Source organism: Macrotis lagotis, chromosome 1, assembly GCF_037893015.1.
Source record: "Macrotis lagotis isolate mMagLag1 chromosome 1, bilby.v1.9.chrom.fasta, whole genome shotgun sequence".
NCBI lineage: Eukaryota > Metazoa > Chordata > Mammalia > Peramelemorphia > Peramelidae > Macrotis > Macrotis lagotis.
In genome coordinates this window covers 664544528-664568072 of record NC_133658.1, presented here as the reverse complement: position 1 = coordinate 664568072, position 23545 = coordinate 664544528, and the positions used below count along the sequence as shown (strand labels likewise).

Sequence of the window (23545 nt, the reverse complement as noted above, 5' to 3'; positions counted from 1 at the left end):
ACAAATAATTATGCTTATTGAAAAAAATGCCCATCTTGTTTGTTAGGTGTAGTGACTTCAAAGGATTTTAGAAATTATTTTAGATAGATATTTTGTTCATTTCTTTGTAAATAAATTTGTTCCTTGTAAACATTTTCTTTGTAATAAGTGAAAGGTGGTACAGTAGATAGAGCACTGGCCTTGGGGGAATTATAATCCAGCCTCAGACACTTAGCACTTACTAGCTGTGTGTGACCTTGGGCAAGTCACTTAACCCTGATGCTTGGCTGCCAGGGCCATCTCCAGTCACCCTGGAGGAGAAAGTGAGGCTGATGACTTAGCACTGCTGCCCCACACTCAAATCCAATTCATGTGCTTGTCATGGCATCACCTCTCTGATGTCATGGTCTTCTTCGAAAATGAGGGACAGACATTATGTGGTATGGCAGCTTAAGTGATTGTAATAAAAAATTTAAAAACCTACAAACTGTGGGGAAATTTTTTTAAATTGAATTTGAAGGTATGTGAAAGATTTTTCTGATAGTATGAATATTACAAATATCACCCCCAGTTTATAAATAAGGAAACATACTCTGAAGAAGTTAAGGACCATACAACTAGTGAGGATTAGAAATGGAAATCAAACTAACACCAAGATGCCTCTCAGAGGAGAATGACACAAATCCAGGAAAACCCTTTTGTGGTGTTAAAGTTAAGATTGACCCCAAGAAGTATGCTTTTAGCATCTTCCCAACTACTCCTTTCCCAACTACTAATCCCCTTATCTTGACCTTTGGCTGCCCTTATCCTCTGTGACCTCCACTTTAGGGCTTTCTATGCCTTCATTAGCACCCCCCCCCAATTCCTCACCTTATTGATAATTTAAATCTGATCTTAAGGAAAAGTCTGATTAAATTATCATGCTAAATTAGAAATGAAGGGACCATAACTATCATCTAAGCAAACTCCCTCATTTTCCTAATAAAAAAAGGAAACTTAGAGATATTAGGGGACTAGCCCAAGGTTAATAGACCAGAACTGGTAAACTCCAAGCCCACCAGATTAAAATGGTTCAGATTGAGCAATTCTACCACTATCTGCTGTGACTGAGGTGACCCAAGGGCTGCAGTAGTGAAAGGGAAGATCTTTTAGGTTTGTTGATATGCATCATGGGATAGAAATCAGAGGTAAGAGTTCCAACTAGTGAAGTTAGGAGCAGCCTAAAAAACACTAGTGAAAGATTCTTACATAGGCCTCATGACCACAGAACTAAGTGGATCTTTCTCTTTTTCTTGAAAGAATGTAGGTGACATCTTTCCAAACACCTTCATTTTTTTTGAAAGATATAAATAACAATGTTTCCCAGAAAACTCTTGAAGTAGAGTAATAAGCTCAAGGCAGCTAAGTAGTAGTCTTCCAAGAACTCCATGAAACATTCCCAAACCTGAGCTTTCAAATCAACAGGAATCTTTGATGCATTTTCCAGTGACTCATTGTGCATTTAACTCTCTATGGCAGAGAGAAGAAACTCTCTAATTGAATCCATCCCCAAAATAAAGAAATTTTAAAAAAATATTTGACATTTGCATTCTTGGAAGAAATTAGCATTATTATAATTATTTGGGGGGGTACAGAAATAAGGAGATTTTCCTGACAGAATTGATTTACAATGTTGATGTAAATGTGATTTCAATGTTCTTTCTGGAAATAAAGAACTTAATGATCACAATTAAGTGTGATAAGGAGAAGAAACCATACATAGAACAAAAAGCAGTGATTTGCATTATTGGTACAAGTGTAAATCTATCATCACAAAGAAAATCATTTGAGGTTTATGGGGACTTTTGGTTGCCACCCATGTACTTTCTAATAAACTAGAATTCAACTAACCCTTCAACTCAGAGCTCTTGGAGGGTTAATATAGAGCAGCTAAATGAAATTATTTTTAGGTCTTATGTTGAGGTCAGGCCCCATAATCCTTTTTGTGTGTGGTATGCACAGGGGAAGGAAGAGGAGTGAACTGAGAAAGGTGCTTGAGTGAGAAGCTAAGGTCAGATGTACTCTAACTTAAGTTAGATATATTCAGACCAACTTCCCCTCTCCTTTATTACCTTTAGAAAATAATGCAAAATTGCAAAGACAATACATTTCGAAATTCTCAACTTGATTAAACATTCAGCACCAAGGCTTCAACATTTACCGTAACTGATAAACCCAACATCAGCTGGGGAGTTGCAGGCTTGACCAAAATCAAGCTATTTAAACTTTCAAAGTCATAGATTCATAGTCATGGATTTCTATTTTAGTTCTTTTAATCAATCAAAAATATTTAAAGAAAGAAATTAAGATATTGAGGGGGAGATCCTTGTTTTTCCCCCTTACTTTTATGTTTTCCCTGATGGTCTTCTTGATTTGACCTTTGCTTATGGTACTAACCACAGAGTTAACACTTTGCTCCATGAGTCACATGTTCTAATGAATGGAGGGTTGGGGGGTTTTTTCCTCTTCCTTTTTTTTTTTAAATGAGATTGTTAATGACTCTAGAAAGACCACTATCCAAACTACAATCTCTTATTACACAAATATTAAAAAATATATCTTGTTTAAAGGTCTCCTGAGGAATGATGCAGTTTCAAGTCATTAAAAATTAAAGATTTATTATGTCATTTGCAGGATTTTAGTATATTCCCTTAGCCTTAAATATAATATTGAAGATCAAGGCATCTAGCTTGGTAGAAGGGAGAGTTACAGCCAAAGATACTACCAAAATCCCAAAATAACTTTAGGGAAATATTTTTAATGCCAGGTATGTATATTTGTATGCATATGCACGTATGCTCACATGTACACATATACACATATATACATAACAGTAACACATATATCAGGGATATCAATAGTAAAATTTTTAGTGTAAGCATTTGCACCTTGGAAATTGGAATCAAAGCTTGAGTTACTGTTTTATGGGTTGTTTTCTTGACTTAAGAAAGTGAGGTGGAAAATGTTAATTAGGCAGATTAATTTTAAAAAGTGTGTCATGTTTTTGGAGAGTAAATCGTTAAACTCATCAGCACAGTCTTGTTTTTTTTGTTATTTAGCATAAGTTCTTTGGCTATATCAAAAAGTATTATTTAACAGTCAATTGTAGGGGTGGCTGGGTGGTGCAGTGGATAGAGCACCGGCCCTGGAGTCAGGAGTACCTAAGTTCAAATCCTCCCTCAGACACTTAATAATTATCTAGCTGTGTGGCCTTGGGCAAGCCACTTAACCCCACTGCCTTGCAAAAACCTAAAAAAAAAAACAACAACAAAAAAGGCAATTGTAATATAATTTAATCCTCAAATTTAATGAAACAGCCTCTAATATTAAAGTCACATGAACTGAAGTTGGAGAGTCATGACACTTATAATCATATAACCTAGTTTATATTTCTAGTATTCTTTGTAGACTGAGTAGGAATAGATACTAATACCTTAGGGAATGGGGAGTAGAATAGAAAAGGCCTTCTGCACTTGACCAAGCTATGAATTTAGTTGGGATTTTAAGAAACCAGATTAGGGGTTAATACATTCCTTGTGTGACCACAGTGGGGCTATCAAAGTTTGTGTCACATAGGCATAAGGAACACTCAAAGACAAAGAAGAAGGGAAGGCAATGTCATATGTGATAAATAGCCATGGAGGCTAGTTTGGATAGCATTGTATGAAGGAAATAATATGCAATGAAATTAGAAAGGTGAAGGGCTTTAAATGCCAATCAGAGGAGTTTCTATTTGAGGCTAGAGAGACATCAGGAAGCCAATGGTGTTTACTGAATGGGGGAATGATGGACCAGACCCATACTTTAGCAATATCACTTTATAATTTAAAAGTTTATAATTTAGTATTATATAATCAAGGGTCAAATGGTAGAATTCTCATAAGTGCTTTAAACAAGTACGAAGAAAGGAAATAGAAATGTGAAACTGAGGATTTTTGAAGACTTTTGTGGAAAAGGTAAGATCCGAGGTGGTCCAGATGGATAGGATCTGGACAGGTAGAAAGAGGAGAAAGTGAAGGAGAGTAACATGTACAAAAGATATGGAAAAGAACTGAATATAATGCATTTAGAGGACATCAAAGAGATTTAATTAGAGATATTTAGTCAATAAGAGATTTATTAAAAAGGAATTAACCTTCTTTTTGATTAAGAGTTGATAAAGATAAGGTGGGAAGATAAAGTTAAAAGCTGTATAGGTAAGGTGAGGTTAAAGGATGGAGGGTCTTGGCTGCTTGTGGAAGGGTTTGAGATGGTAAGATAAGAAGAAACTGTGAGGTACAAGCTAAGATTGGTGGATGTGGTGTCAGAGAACCTGGGGATCTGGGCCTTATTTTCCTAATTTATAAAATGACCTCTATAGTTACTCCCAGCTATACATCCTGCGATCCAAGTGAATTGCTCCCTAGAAATATATTTAAAAAGTTGAGGTGACTTGAATATTCCTGAATTATTTTTAGTCACTTTACTTTTAGTTCTAACCTTAAATTTCAGCCTTATCAATATATAGACATCACCAATTGTAATGCACACATTTATTTCAGATCTAAGCATTTTTTTTAGGGTTTTTTTTTTTTTTTGGAAGGCAATGGGCTTAAGTGGCTTGCCCAAGGCCATACAGCTAGGTAATTATTGAGTGTTTAAGGTCGGATTTGAACTTAGGTACTCCTGACTCCAGGGCCGGTACTCTATCCATTACGCCACTTAACTGCCCCAAAATCCAAGCATTTAAAAGCAGTCAGAAATCCTTATGTCATGCATTTAAGATATAATACTGGGGAATTTACAAGTTTGCTTTTGCTTTTATGATCTATGCCTAAAATGATTACAACTTGTCATTCACAAAGCAGAATCTCAGAAGATAGTAGTTCTATATCATGTGTTTTTGTAAATGACCAATACCAGTACCAATAACAAAAACAACAAAAATCATTTGATTATATCAATAGATGAATAAAAATATTTTGACAAAATACAAGTCCTAGAGGCATAGGAATAAATGAAGGCTTTCTTAGAATGACAAGTAATATTTATCTTTTTTTATTTTAGTTTTTGCAAGGCAAGGGAACCCCCTGTGGCACACAGTTAGGTAATTATTAAGTGTTTGAGGCCAGATTTGAACTCAGGAACTCCTGACTCCAGGGCCAGTGCTCTATCTGCTGTACCACCTAGCTGCCCCAAGTAATATTTATCTAAAACAAAAAACACACTATTTCTAATAGGGACAATAAGATCAGAAGTAAAACAAGGATGTCCATTATCATCATTATTATTCAATATTGTTCTAGAAATGCTAGCTATAGTAATAAAACAAAAATAAAAAAACTTGAAAGAATAAGAATAGGCACCAAGGAAACAAAACTATCATTCTTACAGCCAAAATGATGGTATACTTGGAGAACCCTGAAAAAAAATCAACTTAAACTAGTTGAAACAATTAACAACTTTAGCAAAATTTCAAGATATAAAACAAAGCCATATAAATAATCAGCATTTCTATATATTACTAATAAGACTCAATATGAAGAGATAAAAGAAAAGTTCATTTAAAATAATTGTAGATAATATGAAATACTTAGGAGTCTACCTTCCAAGACAAGCCCAAGAATTATATGAAGATAATCATGAAGAACTATTTCACACAAATACAGAGGTACATATTGGAGATATATATTAGTTACTCATTAATAGGTCAAGTCAATATAATAAAAATGATAATTCTATCTAATTTACTTTATCAGTGCCAAACCAATCAAGCTTCCAAAGAATTATTTTATAGAGCTAAAAATAAAACAAAATTTATCTGAAAGAATATCAAGGGAATTAATTTTTAAAATTGTGAAGGAAGGCAGCCTAGAAATAACAGATTTTGAAATCTATTAGCAAATAATCTTGATACTGGCGCTAAGAAATAGAGTGATGGATCTCACTGATCCAATAGATTAAGTACACAATATATACAATCATAGTAAATGATCATAGTAATCTACTCTTTGATAAATTCAAAGATTCAAAGTTTGGGGGCAAGAACTCGTTATTTGAACAAAAATTACTGGGAAAACTAGAAAGTACTTTGGCACAAATGAGGCTCAGATGAAAATTTTACATTGTATAGCAAAATAAAGTCAAAACTGGTATATAATTTAGACATAAAGGGGATATAATAAACAAATTAGAGGAGCACAGAAAATGTATCTATCAGATCTGTAGAAAAGAATTTTATGATACAAAAAATATCACAAAAACTAAAATGGATAATTTTAATTATATGAAATTTAAAAGATTTTGTACTGACAAAAACAATGCAGCCAAAATTAGACGCAATATAGTGAATTGGGGATAGGGGATATGGGGATTATAGCAAGTTTCTTTGGCAAAGGTCTCATTCTTCAAATATATTTGGAACTGAGCTAAATTTATAAGAATAAGGACCATTACCTACTTGATAAATGGTCAAGTCATTTTCTGAAGAAGAAATAAAAGCTATCAATAGTCATATAAAAATGCTCTAAATCACTGTAGATTAGACAAATGAAAATTAAAACAAGAGATACAACCTCACAACTACCAGACTGGCTAACATAACAGAAAAGAGAAATGGCATATGTTTGGACAGTTCTGGAAAAACTGGGACACTAATGCACTAAGGTAGAGTTATGAACTGGTACAACTATTCTGGAGAACAATTTGGAACTACATTCAAAGTTCTATAAAATGGCATATCCTTTGATGCAGCAATATAACTAAAGAAAGTGGAAAATGACCTATATATACAAAAATATTTATAGCAACTCTTTTTGTGGTGGCAAAGAATTCGAAATTGAGGCGATGTTCTTCAACTGCAACATGGTTAAAATGAAAAGATGTTTTGTATGACTTCATATGCATGATTTAGAACATATTGCTTGCCTTCTCAATGGGTGGGAGAGGAACTGGAAGGAGAAAGAAAATTTTGAGCTCAAAATTTTTAAAAATTAATGTTAAAATAAAGTATTATAATAAAAACTTAAAATGACTGAAGGCTTAAAATTTTAAGCTTCTCTCTAAATTTGTTGAAAGACAATACTGCATAAGCAATAAGCTATGGATATCTAAAATACATGTGAGCAAAAATTAGTCTTGGAATAAAATGAAATAACATTAATTCAGCACATTATTTTTCTGATGCATTGTAATTGGGCATTAATAAATGCTAATTAGCATTAAGATCAAACTAAGATTAGGTGAGATTTATACTTTAAGAAGGATAAGAAGAATTTGTGACTTTTTCAACTCAGTCCCATAGCAGGACAAAAGCAAAAATTGGAAGTACTTGGTCACTGTTCTGTTGACCTCACTGCCATCATTTTCCTGGCTAAATCTTCCCCTGCCCTGACACTACCTTCCCATCTAATCTTAGAATATGGGGTTGCCCTGATTTAAACCAAACCACTGAGTCTTTCTCAGTATACCCCTTATCATTTCCAATAACAAGTGCCAACAACTTGAGGGGTGGCACATTTTTCATCTTGGGCTATGATATGGAGACAGGGTCCAGGCACCTGACTTTCCTATTGGTAATAGATACAAAGGAATTTACAGACTACCATTCTGTTCTTCCCTTTTTCCTTTGTTCCTAACTTAGCCAATTACTAGGTGGACCTGAGAATATCTCTTTCCTTTTCCTTCTTCTCTCCTTTTCCTTCTTCTTTCCTTTTCCCTCTTTTCCCTACCAGGATTCAGTTAGACTATTGAGAATAATGACTAAAGGGAAAGTCCCCTTAACCCAAACATTCCCATACTGTGCCAAGTAGAGATTCAATTAATTTGTCAGAATTGAGGAGGAAAGGTAGCCATGAGTCAACCATAGTTTAATGTAGGTTTCAAGATAACTTTCCCCACAGCACTACATAGAGGTATGGTGATACTTCTAAAAATCCCAAGGAATGGAAAAATCCCAAATAAGATGCCTATAATACATATTTTTGAAGAGATAAAATGCAAATCCTTAACTTGAAAATAGAAGGAGCTAAAAAAAGCTTCTTGTAAATAAAAAAGTTTCTGAAAAATAAACAAGGAGATCATAAAAGCATAGATTTATATCTGGACAGGATCTAAATGAGTGATGAAGTTCCTGGTTTTTTTTTTTTAACTAAAGACCCAATAATGGAACTGTACCATTTGGGGATACTTTAGTAATCATTTAATCCCAACTTCTCATTTTATAAAAGAAAATGAAATCCCATGGAGGTGAAATAACTTGCTCAATATCAACTTGAACCAAGTTAGTAGTTCCCAATAATAACTGCTTTCTTTCCTACTTGCTCACAATCCATCTTTTAAATTTACTATTCTTTTTGCTTTCCCAGAACTTAGTTTCAGGTTTCAAGAACCTTCTGGTGCCTCAGATCTGGAAAACAGCTGAAATTGCTTTATTTTTGGCTCCTAGTTTCTGTTTTGGGGAGGTATGAGAGGTCATAGGGAATGGAGAAATGACCATCATCTTGTTGCTCATGTGTGCTCAATATAAAATCTCTCATTTACTTTTTATATATCTACAATGTATGTAACATGTTCTCTTCTCCTTTAGAATGTGAACTCCTCAAGGCCAAGCATTTTTTTAAACCTTGCTTCATTTCTCCAGTGATAAGTCCAGTGCTTGGCACAGTAAGTACTTAATAAATGCTTCTTGACTTACCCAAACCAATCCAACAAGTATTTATTAACTACCAAAATAAGTATCAATGATACAAAGAATGTGTTTTTTTTTAAAAGTACTTTTTAAATGTCCCTACTCTCAAGCATTCTCATCTAATGGACTTATAACTTGCCAGATTTAAAACTACACACTGATTTATGAGAAGCTGCACATATGGTGTTAAAAAAACAAAAAATAAATCCACCATCCTTGGATTCAGGGAGACTTTGGTTTGAACCCAACTTCTAACATTTACTAGCTACACGAGAAAGAACTTGAGCTTCAATTTCCTCATTTGTACAAAAAAAATATACTATCTGGAGAAACAGGGATGGCTAGGTGGTGCAGTAGATAGAGTACCTGCCCTGGAGTCAGGAGTACCTGAGTTCAAATCCGCCCTCAGACACTTAATAATTACTTGGCAGTGTGGCCTTGGGCAAGTCACTTAACCCCATTGCCTTGCAAAAATAAAAGCCTAAAAAAAGCCTAAGAAATGACCCCTTCAAAACATAACTCCAAAAATAAAGTTAAAAAAAGAAATTACTTTACCTGGTTATAGCAGAAATCAAATGAAAAATCATTTTTATCTCCAATGTTTTGTAAATCTCAAAGAGCTAAGGAATATCAGCTATTATTTATTATTATTATTAATATCATAAGTCTAGAAGATCATTAGGGGATATTAGTGCTCTGGCAGTTCTGTCATTGATGATTCCAAATTATGTCTTGTCACTTCTACTCCCAAGTTCTCATGTCTTCCTAATCAATCAATCAATCAATCAAAATATTTACTAAACACTTATTAGGTGCCAGGTATTGTGTTGGGATACAAAGAGAAGCAAAAGAAAATCCCTGCCCTCAAGCAGCTTATAATTTAATTGACAAGACAACATACAAACAAATAATGTTTGTACTTCATTTTTGAAGAGGACCATGACATCATGGAGGTGATGCCATGACAACCATATAAATTGGATTTGAGTGAGGGGGTGCTGTGCTAAGTTACTAGTCTCACTTTCTCCTCCAGAACCATCTGGGTCCAGTGGCTAGATATGAATTAACTGGAGATGGCCCTGGATGCAAGGCAGAGTTAAGTGACTTACCCAAGGTCACACAGTTAGTAAGTGATAAGTGTCTGAGACTGGATTCAAACTCCATCTCTTGAATTCATGACCAGTGCTCTACCCACTACACCACCCAGTTGCCCTATGCAAGCAAATATACAAAAGCACGTCATAGAATAGATGAAAATAAATTATTAAAAAGAGGGAAGACACTAAAATAAAGAGGGGTTCCTGTAGATGGTAGGATTTTAGTTGGGACTTAAGGAAAACAGAGAGATCAGTAGCTAGAATAGAGCAGGGAGAATATCCAGACATGAGGGACAGCCTCTTGAGATTGGTCAAATTGAACAATTCAATAAATGGGATTTCCAGATTGATTTGTATCTAAGATTGCATATGAAGGGGATTTACAGAAGAGAAAATGCCATAATAATTCAAGTTATAATTTTTGAAAGGTCTGATTAATTTCTAAATCTAAATTCATTTTATCATCTGCTCATACAGGATGGTTTTTATGAGGAATTTACTCATAATGATTTTTGTTTGTTTCTTTGGTTAGCTGGTTCTACTATATTCAAGGCATTTGGGAAATGCCTAAGTGAAAGCATTGGTGAGAAGTTATGTTTGGCAACCCAGAAATGATTCTGATACTGAAATCACTTTAAAGCAATATCTTTTATGATAGAAACAACAAGATTTGTAAATCTTATCATTACTTGATAAATTATTTCATTTTTAATCTCAATTCTGTTGAATACTTTCATATCTCAATTCTTAATTATCTCAGATGGCTTACAAAACAGTCATGTGGTTTATTTGTCTATATCTACTCTATTCATTTCTTACTATAAGAGTCTATCTGCAAGGAACTATGGAACTAGGCCTTACTGATTTCCTGTTTGAGGAAATGAAGCCATGCTCTCTGCATTATACAAGGAATCAAATGAAAAATGGTTCTTTGTAGTTTTACCATGTTGATAACTTGAGAAGTCATACCTCTCAGGGTAACTAGACATTACAAACAACTGAAAATCACCTGGCATTTAACTGTTATCTATAATAATTCTTCCTGGAACAACCCCATCTGTCAGAAATATGAATGCTTGATAAGGACTATTAGCACCCCTTTTTAAAAGAGTCAGTTCAGAGAAAGAATTGGTTTCTTAGAAAGTTGAAATTTGAGGGTCCATGGTCTAGGATGAATGTTTTACAGTAGTAAAGTGCCAGAAGAGACACTCATATGGCAACCTGAAGTCACTGAATTCGTTGAAGAAAACTTGTGACAGGGGTGGGTTAGGGAGAATAGAGAGAGAAGCAGGAAGGAGAGAGGGGCTCAGTTCTGAATCCCCCCCTCCTAGAAATTGAATAGTTCTTAAGTTTTTTTCCATGGGAGGAAGAAGTCAGTAACAGTGTTCTATAATATTGTCCTTCAATAGTGATGTTGAAGGATAGCCTAGATTAACTATGCATAGAAAACAGAAAGTAAGTACAATATGAAGGTATTTGGTCCAGCATTATGCAAAAATTGAAAAGGGGGGTGGTGGCTAGGTGACACAGTGGATAAAGCACAGACCCTGGAGTCAGGAATACCTGAGTCCAAATCCAGCCTCAGACACTTAATAATTACCTAGCTGTGTGGCCTTGGGCAAGCCACTTAACCCTTGCAATTGCCTTGCAAAAACTAAAAAAAAAAAAAAAAAAAAAAATTGAAAAAGGAACTATGATTAAGAGTCTACTTGAATAGCGAACACCCTGTTTAACTTGTGGACAGTATTTCTATTACATTTCTATTATTTTCATTTAAAAAAGTATATAACCATCTGCTATGATTTTAACAAAACAATATGTAACGAAGATGAGAGATCATTTTTAAAAGTAGAAATCTTTTTAACCTAAAGTTCAAAATTAAGATAATAGTAGTCAGACTAATGATCCTTTTATAAATAATTTATTGTCCAATAGTTGGTGCCTCAAATATATGTACTCTATAGATGGACCCTCATGCTAATCCATTAAAGGAAAACAAATGAACCTATAGGGTATTAAACAATGCAATTTTTGGAGGACTATGCAGTGACTTAGTAATAAGTGAGGAAAATGCATCAATACTAATAGGAAGCAAAATAAATACACCCTAGATTTGTTTATTTTCAATCCCTGAAAACAATATCATATACCATTTGTTGTTGTTGTTGTTGTTGTTGGTAGCAGTTAACAATTTCACAATTTTTAATGTGCTTAAAAATTCCAGGTGATAAAAAAATATAAATTAGAGAAAGGAAAGCTCAATGATGTTCTTATAAGAAGAAAATCACAGTTATCCATATAAATTAATTTTTCTTTCAGTAAACATTTATCAAGGCAGAAACTAGGAATAGAACAACATCTCACAACCTATTATAACAAGATAAGGTCAAAATGGATTCAGGATTTAGACATAAAAGATAATATTATAAGTCAATTAGGAGAACAATGAATAGCTTATCTATGGGAAAAGGAGCAGTTTATGATCAAAGAAGAGATAGAAAAAATTATAAAAAAATAAATTGGATAATTTTGATCACATTAAATTAAAATGTTTTTGCACAAACAGAACCACCACAACCAAGATCAAAAGGAATGTAATAAATTGGGAAATAATTTTTACAACTAGTGTTTCTGACAAAGGATTCATTTCTAAAATATATAGAGAATTGAGTCAAATTTATAAAAAAAAAGTCATTCCCAAATTGATAAATAATCTAAGGATATGGAAAGGCAATTCTTAGACAAAGAGATCAGAGCTATCTATAGTCATATGAAAAATTGCTCTAAATCATTATTGATTAGAGAAATGCAAATTAAAGCATCTATGAGGTACCACCCCATACCTCTCAGATTGGCCAATATGACCAGTCAGGATAATGACCAATATTGGAAGGGATGTGGGAAATCTGGGACACTAATGCATTGTTGGTGGAGTTGTGAACTGATCTAACCTTTCTGAAGAGCAATTTGGTTTTATATTCACAGGGCAAAAAAAATATGCATACCCTTTGATCCAACAAAATACCACTACTGGGTCTGTATCCTGAAGAGATCATGAAAAAGAGTAAAAATCCAACATGTACAAAAATATTCAAAGCAGCTCTTTTTGTAGTGGCAAAGAATTGGAAATCGAAGGAATGTCTATTAATTGGAGAATGGTTGAACAAATTGTGGCATATATATGTTATGGAACAATATTGTTCCGTAAGAAATCATAAGGGATGGGACTTCAGAGAAGCCTGCAAAGATTTGTATGAACTGATTCCGAGTAAAAGAGGAGAATCAGAAGAACATTATACGATACTAACAACAACATGGGGTTGTTTATTTCAGCAGTTCAATAAACAAAGACAATTTTAAGACTTGTGATAGAAAATACCATCCATATTCAGGGAAGGAGCTATGGAGTTTAAATGAAGACCAAAGCTTATTATCTTCAATTTTCAAAAGTTGTCTTATATATTTTGTATCATGTAATTTTTTATCTTTAATGTTTTATTTCTTCCTTTTGGATGTTTCTTCTCTCACAACATGTTCAATTTTGATCTATGTTTAGCATGGTTATAAACATAGAGCCTATATCAAATTGCTTTCTGTCGGGGAGGGGGGGAGGAAAGGAAGGGAGAGGGAAAATTATAAAACTCAAAACCTTGCAAAGAAAATGATTGGTAAAAACTATCTTTGTATGTAGTTGGAAAATCAAACAAAATACTTTTTATAACTAAAAGATAAGCCTCTATCAAATACCTACTTTTTTGCTAGGCTCTATGTTCATTTTAAAATTGTTGTTTTTGATATGAAATCTTCGGAAACACTAGAAAAACAGCAAATCTCCTGCCAACAAAAAACCTTCAAGAAATGAAAAAGAAGTATGTCCTTAACTACAGTCCTTGCCCTCAATCAGTTGTTAGAGAAACAAAATTAAAACCCAGTAGACGATTAAATTTGTGGCACTGACTATAAATTCAAATTGGAGTTTAAAGAAAGGTGTGAAGAACAGAATTGTAACTAGGGCACAGGCCCCAGGGTGAGAAATTTGCCCTGTTATGAGAGATTTAAAGGACCACAGCAAAGCAAGTGTATTCCTCTGAGAAGGCAAGGGTGGGACCTGGTGGTGGTTTGACTCTGTTGGGTGGAGGGTGGAGGCTGGTGTTGGGATGGAGGTGGATTTGTGTCAGAGATAACCTAGACTGAGTGATCCCAAACTCTGACTCAGCATTGGGTAGGAAGGGGCTTCAGTTTGGGTCTCAGGACCCTGACCCCTTCAGTGAGAAAGTGGTTTCCAAAAGGTCATTTTATACAATTCACTTCTTGGGGAGAGTAGGGAACCCAGCAATGAACCAGGACCCCACTCCACTCCACCTTCCTTCACACACTTGTAAGTGCAAGAAATGGGGTGAGAATGGGGGACACAAGGGAATAGAGAAAATGCCTCTGGTCTTCTGGAAAGCTTTGTATTTCCAATCTAGATATTGTCTGTCTCTCATTGTTTTATTTCCCCTGACCTCACTTACTACTGGGATGGGGGCAGGAGTCACAGGGGCTTAGTTGAAAGTGTAATGGGGTCTCAGGCTTTTGAAATTCCCCCCAACTCAGCATGATCTGTCTTGATCTGGACACATCATGGTGCAAGGTAGGGATACGATGAGCTGAGGGTCATAGATCCTGCCTCTATCTCCCCTGTCCCTGGAATTTTTCCATCCATGAAAATTATTATAATTACTTAAACTTTCCCAAAAAGCAAAGAAGAGAGGGTGGAGATGAGCATGGAGACCAACAAGGACCTTCTCCCTATATAGCTTCTTGACCCAAGACATGAGATCAAGGACTTTAAACATAAAAAGTCTTTTGCACTTCCAAACTCCCAAGAAGTGGTGGAAACAGTTGCCAAAAATTTTAACAACCTAACTTAGAGAACCTGGGGGAAAAATCTGAAGAACTCGGTCTAACTCCTCTTTTCACCACCAACTCTGGGCCTCTGTTGTGTGTGTGTGTGTGTGTGTGTGTGTGTGTGTGTGTATGAAAAATGAGGGAGTTGAAAAAGGAGGCTTGTAAAAGTCCTTTCCGATTTTAAGAGTCATGTCAGCTTATGAAATTCAGGCTCCAATTTGCTTTAATTCAGATTCAATTTCATTAAGAGTTGAATGAGACTTCCACTGTGAACATGAGAAAATTACTTCTCTCTAGCATCTCACTTGCCTTATCTGTAAAAGTAAGGATTTGGACAACCTTTCCTTTAAGGTCTCTTTCAGCTCTAAAATGACACATCTTCTTTAAGTTCCCTCACATAAAATATGGATCTGATTGTTTTGGAGGTTACCACTCCAGTTCTACACACCAATAAGCAGGCTTCTTGGATGCCAAATGTAAAGAAACAATTAATTATCCAGGCAACTAGGTGTTACATCCATTGAATATTGGATTTGAAGCTAGAAATATCTAATTTCAAATACTACTTCATATATTTAATAACTATGTAATCCTGGACAAGTCTTTTAATTTCTTCCAACCTCAGTTTCCTTATTTGTAGAATGAGGATAATAATAATAATTTCTTCTCAGGGTTGTTGTGAGAGTCAGATGAGATAAGATATAAAATGCTTCTCTTTGTAAAGTTTAATGAACTATATAAATACTAACTATTGTTATTATGGTTATAAAAATCAGCTTAAATAAATATCTACCAAATGGCCCTATTTCTCTGATGAGGGAAAAGAGATCCTCCCTATAGTCAGTCTCTTAGCATACTGGGATCTCTATCTTTCACCATGGGGAATGTCTCTGTCTCCTCACTGCTAACACCACAATCACCTTAAGATACCTTTTATATCACTTTCCAGGATGCTAGAATTTGGGACAACTCTGGGGACCCATTCTGCTTGCTGGAGCTAGGAAGGATGGATGAGGCAACATAAGAGTTGGGTTTTGAATGATTCTTAGGTTGGATACGCAGTAAGGAGGAGGGAGGGCATTCCAAAATGGGAAACAACATGGATCTGAAGATAGGAATAATGGATGATGCAGTGTTTAGAGGAGAGTGAGTAGACCTATCAGAATAGAGCAGTAGCTAGGTTAAGTAGGATTGAATTAGATTGAAATAGATGAGAGAAAAGATGATAAATGCCAGGCAGGCAAATCATTTGGGAATCAGAAAGAAATCAATCCAAGTCCTTGAGCAGCAGTATAGGGTAAAGAAGGTAGGTGGTACTGTCCTGGGAATCAGGAAGACTGAAGTGCAAATTCTACTTCAGATTATACTAGCTGAATATCCATAGTCAAGACTCTTAACTCCTATTGATCTCAGTTAACTCAAATGTAAAATGAGGACAATAATAGCATCTACTTTGCAGAGTTGTTGGGAAAATAAAATGAGATACTACATAAAGTACTACATAAATATCAACTACTAGTGTTGTTGTTAAGTCATTTTCAGTCAGGTTTGACTTTTCTTGACCCCTTTTTGGGATTTTCTTGGAGTGGTTTGCTATTTCCTTCTCCAGCTCATTTTATAGATGAGGAAATTGAGGAAAACAGGGTTAAGTAATTTACCCAAATCACACAACTAGTGTCTGAGGTCAAATTTGAACTCAGTTCTTCTTGCCCCTAAACCCTGAGCTCTATCCCCTTCACCATCTAGCTGCTATTATTGACCACTTAAGAAAATTCTTGTTGAGTGATTGGCATAATGTTAATGGCAGTATAGTAGGAAAAGTGCTTGAATGAACTGGAACATAATGCCTTGAAGAAAAAAGTATGACTGTGCCATAAATTTAGAATTAGTAAGGACTAAGGAATCATCTCAAATTCAATATGAACAAAACCTAATTCTTTTTCTTCCTAATCTATCCCCTCTTTCTAACTTCACTCTTTCTTTTGAGGTCACCATCATCCTGGGTTCACCACCTCAGAGGCACCTTCTTCTCTTCTGTCTCCCTTTTTGCAGTTACAATGTTTTTGTTAATTCTTTCTACTCATTAGCTATCACATTAGTAACCTTATCTCCATTCACATAACACCAGCACTGGTTTATCTTTTACTCTTTTGATGACCTTCTAATTGTTCTCAGTGAATCACCTCTTTCTTCTCCATTTCAATTGATCCTAAACTATGGATCTGATCACCTTCAACCTCCTGGATAAAATGAACTTTTAGTAGTTCCTTCTTAAGTTTTGAGTAGAACACATCCCTTTGGGTTTTAAAACTTTTCATAATCTGACTCTAGTTTACCTTTTCAAACTAGTTTTCTTCAATTACTTTCCTCTTGCAACCTACAATTTTGTGCAACCTTAATCAAGTCACTTAACCTCTGTTTGCCTCAGTTTCTCCAGATGTAAAATGGTGATAATTGTACTTTCCCCCCAGATTGTTGTGAGGATTAAATGAGATAATATTTATAAAGGCCTAATATGTGCCTAGGACATGATAGATACTATGTAAATGCCAGTCATTGTTTTTCTTGTTATTCCAGCCAAACTGGTCTATATACTATTTTGTGTATAGAACATCCATCTCTTTCTCCCCTATGTCTTTACCCAGATTGCCCCCCCACCCCCAGCCTGGAATACCCTTATCATTTATACTTCATTGCTTCTTTCAAAGATTACCTAGGGGGGCAGCTAGGTCACATAGTGGATAGAGCACCAGCCCTGGAGTCAGGAGGACCTGAGTTCAAAACTAACCTCAGACACTTAATAATTACCTAGCTGCATGACCTTGGGCAAGTCACTTAACCCCACTGCCTTGCAAAAAAAAAACTTTAAAAAACCCAAAGATTACCTATTTGATTTTTTTCATCTTTATTCTCCTCAGTATTATTTCTGTCTCTTCTATCACATTCTATCTACATACATTCTATCTGCACACATTCAAGAGTGTGATGTTAGAGTTTAGTGACTCCCCTCTTCATGGCAAAGAATGGAATAGGCAATAGGAATCTTTGCAATCTCCAGTCAAAGATATTTCCTAGCTGTGTGAGCCTGTCTGACTCAGTTTCCTCATCTGTAAGATGGGGATAATAATATCATCTGCCTCCCTGAGTGGTGAGGATAAAATAAGGAAGTAATATTTTTAAAGAGTTTTATAAATTTTCAAGTATAAAAAATTGCTATGTAATTGTATGACAGCAATATTCTACCTTCCCTTGTCCTACCTCTGATCAGTCCTTTCTAGGCAGCTATGGCTATGTGTGCTTCAATTAGGTCCTCAAAAAAAATAGGTCAATAAAAAATTAAAATTGAATAAATAATAAATTATTAAATTATTGAAATAAAATAAAAAATAAAAGCCAAGTGCAAAACCATGTGCATGCTATTTGGGATACCAATAAAATTCCATTAAAAACACATTTCTGACTTTTAAATTTACAACAGTACTTAATCCAGATACCCATTAGGAGAAGTAGGGCAGATGCTCTCACCTGAAGCAGTTTTCTGATTCTTTTTAAATTATGTATCAAGAGCAGGTTCTTCTCTTGGGCAACTCTACCCAACTGCTCATCCAGTTGCAGTAGAAGGTTTTGTAAGAGAATTGTAGCCATGGTCTCATTGTTTGAAGCTGCCTCCCTGTTAAAAAAAAAAAAGAAAGTTATTATTAGATATTATTTAGCCATGACTGAGTTTGCTTAGGCTTTTTGACCCAACAGGAAAACATCAACTCTTTTTGAAAGAGACATTTGCTTAATTGCTTGTCTTTCATAAAATATTAAAATTCATATCAGGTGGAAAAAGGATTTTACTATATTTGGTCATCATTGTTGGAAGACCAACAATGCCATAAGGAAAAAAGAAATGGCCATGGAACACTTGAATAAGTATAATAGCACCTGATATAAGCCCACTAGAATAAAAATGTACTAAGTATGGAAAAGCAATCATAATTCTTTCCTCCCTGGCAGATGAACAAAAATCAATGAATCAATATTAAGAATCTTAAGTAGTTTTAAGGGAAAAGCATGTTAAGTCAAAGTTTTTTTTCTTTTCTTTCTTTTGATGAGGAAAAGTCTACTCCTGCTTTTTCAAAATTACTCTTTAAAATGAAGTGATTGTCTGCATGTTCCTAATAAGTTAACTATAGCTGGGGCAGCCAGGTATTACAATAGAGTGCTGGGTCTGAAGTCAGGAAGACTCATCAAATCTGTGCTCAAATACTAGCCTTTTGAACAAGGGCAATTCATTTAATTTTCCTCTAATTCCTCATATGTAAAATGAACTGGAAAAGAAATGGCAAGCCACTCCAATATATTTGCCAGAAAAACCTCAAATGAGGTGATGAAGAATCAGACATGACTGAAAACAATTGAACAACAAAAACATAGGTGAAAATTGCATTTATGAGAAAGTTTCTCTATCAGAAAACATATGATTTTCTTATCAAATGACATTTGTGGACAAAAACAAAAAAAGTTTTTATTTAGCCTTTTAACAAGCAAACTACCAAAGCAATTATTCAATTTTGTCTTGAAAATGAAAGCAGCTGCAATGTTGTTACTATTAATTTTTTGGTACATGTTGGTTGAAATTCTCGAAAGACAATATATCACTTTCTAAATAGGTGAGAAGTATTTTTTTCAAGCTTGAAAAGGTGCAACAAACTGCATCTGGGAACAAACTATATTTTCAGAGTTCATTTTCTAGTTCATACTAGAAACCTAGATGGATGTAAAATTAAGTCTTTATGAATCAATCTCTAAGAACAATAAAAATGTTTGAACCTACCAATCCTGGCCTTCAATCCACTGGGCTAGGAGATGTCGAACTTCCATGGGGAAAGTATCATCATAGAATTGATCTACTTGTTCCAAAAATTTGATTTCCAACTGTTGAACTTGGTTCCACTGAGACATAATCTAAAAGAGGATACAAATAAAAATTTATTGGAAGTGGAACCAAATGAAGAGAAAGAGAGAGAGAGAGAGAGAGAGAGAGAGAGAGAGAGAGAGAGAGAGAGAGAGAGAGAGAGAGTAAAGGTAGGGACTCACCTAAGCTCACCCAAAATTCCCATCTAACAACTTTAAAATAATACCTCAAAATGAATCTGGGACTAAATAAAATTTTCTTCGAATTGTTTTATTTGATTCTTGGGTCAGGGCATTTTTCTCTGACTAGACCTTAGTTCTGCAATACTTACTCTCTTTTCTCAACTCAACTCATTACTTTTCCCATTTTCCTTTAAGTCCCAACTAAAATATCATGTTTTACAAGAAGTCTTTCCCAATATCTCTTAATTCTAGTGCCTTCCCTCTATTAATTATTTCCTATTTATATTGTATATATAGCTTGCTTTGTATATTGGTTCCCTCATTAGATTGTAAGCTCCTTGAAGGCAAGAAATACCAACTCTTTTTGTAACCCCAGCTACTTATCATCGTACCTGGTACATAAAGCAAGTATTTGATAAATGGATATCAATTGATTTATTAATTGATTGACTGAATTTTATCAATAGTTCTGACATATGGCCTTTCCCCCCAATTTTGAGAAGAATCGTACATCCTTATTTTTGGTAAGTCTCTTTTCCTTTCCATTTCCACTCCTCTATTTAGGAAGCTAGGAATATTTTCAATTCAGAGATATGAATAATCCACTTAAACCTGGCAGCTGACTCTCTACCTGAGTCACCCTAAATTCAGGGAACAACCTTCATCTACTGGCCCCCAAACCACATCCTTCCCTGCCTTCAATTTGAAGCTTAACAACTCCTCCAGGAAGCTTTCAATGATTAAAATCAACTATCAAATATCCTCTCTTCCTTTTATGTTTAAATTATTGTCTTCACCAATAAAAATTTACATCTATTTTATAGTTATCTATATTTTTTCCAATTGTAAGATTTTAAATTTTTTGAGGGTGATCTAATTCTATTCAATAATCATTACTGTTTCTCCTCCTCCCCACCACATAATTCTGAGTTCCAAGAAGAATTTCCCTGTTGTTCTTGTTCTTTCCTTTAAATTGTCAGTTTATTTTGCCTATATGTTTTCACAGGAATTCTTTCTTTCAAATCTTCTTTCAAATCAAAATGTAATTCTGATCTGCTAACTATTTTCATTTTGATTTAACATCTTTAATTATCACTTGGCACAGTCTTTAAAGGGTTTCCTTTTAGAATTTATTTGAATTCATTTCAATATTTAAATTCTATTTGGTGCTCCACACTGGTTCTCTGGCACTTGAGGCTAAACCAGAAAAGAGTCATGGTGGCCTTAGAGGTTTTCTCTGTGACTATGGGAAAGATGCTCCCTATAATCACATGTTAGAACATAAGACCATAAAGTCGGAGCTACTGTTGAGGGTCCTTAGAGGTCATCTTCTATATGGGAGATAAGTTATAGATCTAGGATTCGATGTCTTCTGGTTCCAAATATAATACTGTTTCCATTCTACCACTACTATATCATATCAACTCATTGTAACACAAATACGAAGTGAGAGTGACTGCAACTTCCTAGTAAGTTTGAATCTTAGCCTCTGGGCAGTCAACTGAGAATAAAAAGAGGGGCTACCCTTTGGCAGCAGAGTAAAACCTGTCAACAACCCTGTCACATAAGGCCCCTTTCTCCCTCGACTATGAAACTCCCTGTGATGGGGTACTGAAATGAATGACTTTGTTCTATGCAGTGAGGGCCAGGACCCTTGATCACTGAGTCCACACATCCTCCTCAGAATTCAGAATCTCCTATGACAGCTTGGGTACAACTCTAGCATTCTCTCCTGGCGAAGGCCAAAGAGCAGCCCCAGATGCAAAGAGCACTGTTTTCCAAAACAACCCTGGCTATATTCTGTACAAGGCAGACTTTGGCAAACTCGGGGTCCTACTTTTGGTACCCTGGTTGACTCTAAGCCTTTTCCTGGCTCCCCAGTTCCTCTTCTGAGAAGCAACATGATATTAGTCGCTGGTCTACTTACTCCGCTCTCTCTCTCTCTCTCTCTCTCCCCCTTGGCTCTGATTCCAGTCTGAATGGGCCAGATGACTGAGTAGCTCTCACCACACTCACTCTCTGGGCTGAAGTTGCTAGTACCCCTGCTCCTTCAATAAAGAGATTTACATTTCTCCGCCCACTTGAGGCTTTCCTGTACGTCATAATTGAAGCCTCTGGGACTTTACTTATGTCCTGCTCCCACCCACTCTTTTTTTCTAGCAATGCTCAAATGTAGAAATGTAGTCAGGCTTGGAAGGTACTGCTGCTCAGCCTTCTTCTATCCTCTCCCACACAATCCAGTCTTATGCCCTACCTGTAGGCAGGAGTAGGAAAAATGAGGCTTCCCAAAAGAGAGCTTTCCCTCCTTCATTTCCCTGCCAGACTGGCCGATGCCAGCAGTTTACTATTTTGCTAATATCCCAGCATCAGTGGCTTCCTGTGCTTGCAAAACCAAACTTCCCTGATCTTCGGGAGTCAGACCTTGACTAAGGGTGAGCTAAGAGCCAAGGCATCAAGTCTTTTCACTTCACCAGGACACTACTGAAGGGCTTTAGAACATCAGTGGTGATCTTGGGGTGCCAATCATACAGAAAGTGCTTAGACCTGTGGTTCACAGGAACAGCCAAATTTCTAAGAGTTAGGAGGGACACTGAGAGTAAGTGGGGCTCAGAGATCAAGTGACTTGCCTGAGGTCACCCAGCAGTAATCATGAGTAAAGGGATTTGAACCTAGGTCCTCTCGTTCCAAAACAATTCTCTTTTTCATTATTCCATTATGTCTTGCTAAGATACCAAACCTCTGAGCAAGACTTTACTTACAAATATATGTGATCTTATAAACGAACTTCTTTTCCTTTCCCTTCCCATCAGTATCTGTGTTTTCCTGACATGATATGAATGACCCCAGAGAGGGGCCTCCTGTCCAATAATAGTATCACAAATCTAGAGTTAGACAAGATCTCAGAGATCATCGAGTCCAATCTCCCTATATACAGATAAGGAAACTGAAAACTAGAGGGTTAAGCGATATTGTGTGAGTCCTTCCCCCACACTGTATCAGACTTCCTCTTAAATGTCCATTCTCTGTAATACTCCCTCAAATTTCACAAATGGGAAGCAAGGTATTATGCTTAATTTGTATTAAAATGCAAATATCCCAGGGATAAGGAAAGTCATTACTGGCTTAGTGTGAATTCATTCCTCAGGTTGCTTCCAAATGCAGAGCCAGTTAGGTGCAAGGGGCTTGAGATAATGGGGCTCAAGCCCGGTTGTTATTACATGTTCTACAATTCACTTGCACAGACCAGGTAGGAAAAGTAGAAGGACAGGTCTGCAGAAGAGATAACTTACAGGGTGGACACAATTGGGGAGGGCTCTATAGTGGGGAGTTTTGAATAGTCAGGAGACATTAGGACTTTGAGCACCTAAAAAGGTAGAAGGAGATAATTGTAAAAAGGAGATTTGGAAGAATACTGAGGATAAATCTTGCTGTTTTTCAGTTTTGTCTACTCTTAGCCCTGAATTTGACTCACCATCTCAAAGAAAGAAAATTATAAAAAATCACTAAGTAATAAGAACCCAGATTTTGAGTTGGAAGGGACATAATCTCATTATTTTATAGGTGGAGTGATTTGACCAAAGCCATACAGTTAGTAACTGTAAGGTACAAGGATTTCTTTTTCCTTCCAAATTAGTTCTCTTGAAAAAAATCAAAATTCTAACTGAGCATAGTAGTGCTCATCTACAAACCCTTCTACTCAGGAAGCTAAGTCTGGTGAATTGCTTAAGTATAGGGGTTCTGAACTACATTAGGGTTAAAATTGATCTAGGGTCTGCGCTGTTTGGCA

At 35.6% G+C, this 23545-nt stretch overlaps 1 protein-coding gene across 3 annotated transcripts in view; it reads right to left on the bottom strand.

Moving 5' to 3' along the window:
* STAT4 (signal transducer and activator of transcription 4) overlaps window positions 1-23545 on the bottom strand; it is a 287696-nt gene that overhangs the window by 134430 nt on the left and 129721 nt on the right. For 2 of the 3 annotated variants that reach the window (XM_074215476.1, XM_074215478.1), the window contains exons 1-3: window positions 21686-21786; window positions 19496-19626; window positions 18199-18343 (exon numbers count right to left, since the gene is read on the bottom strand). In XM_074215476.1, the coding sequence (XP_074071577.1) occupies window positions 18199-18343; window positions 19496-19623 (273 nt within the window). In that variant the 5' untranslated portion in view covers window positions 19624-19626; window positions 21686-21786. Of the gene's footprint in view, window positions 1-18198; window positions 18344-19495; window positions 19627-21685; window positions 21787-23545 lie in introns of those variants that run through there. The other variant, XM_074215477.1, reaches the window with a different exon arrangement.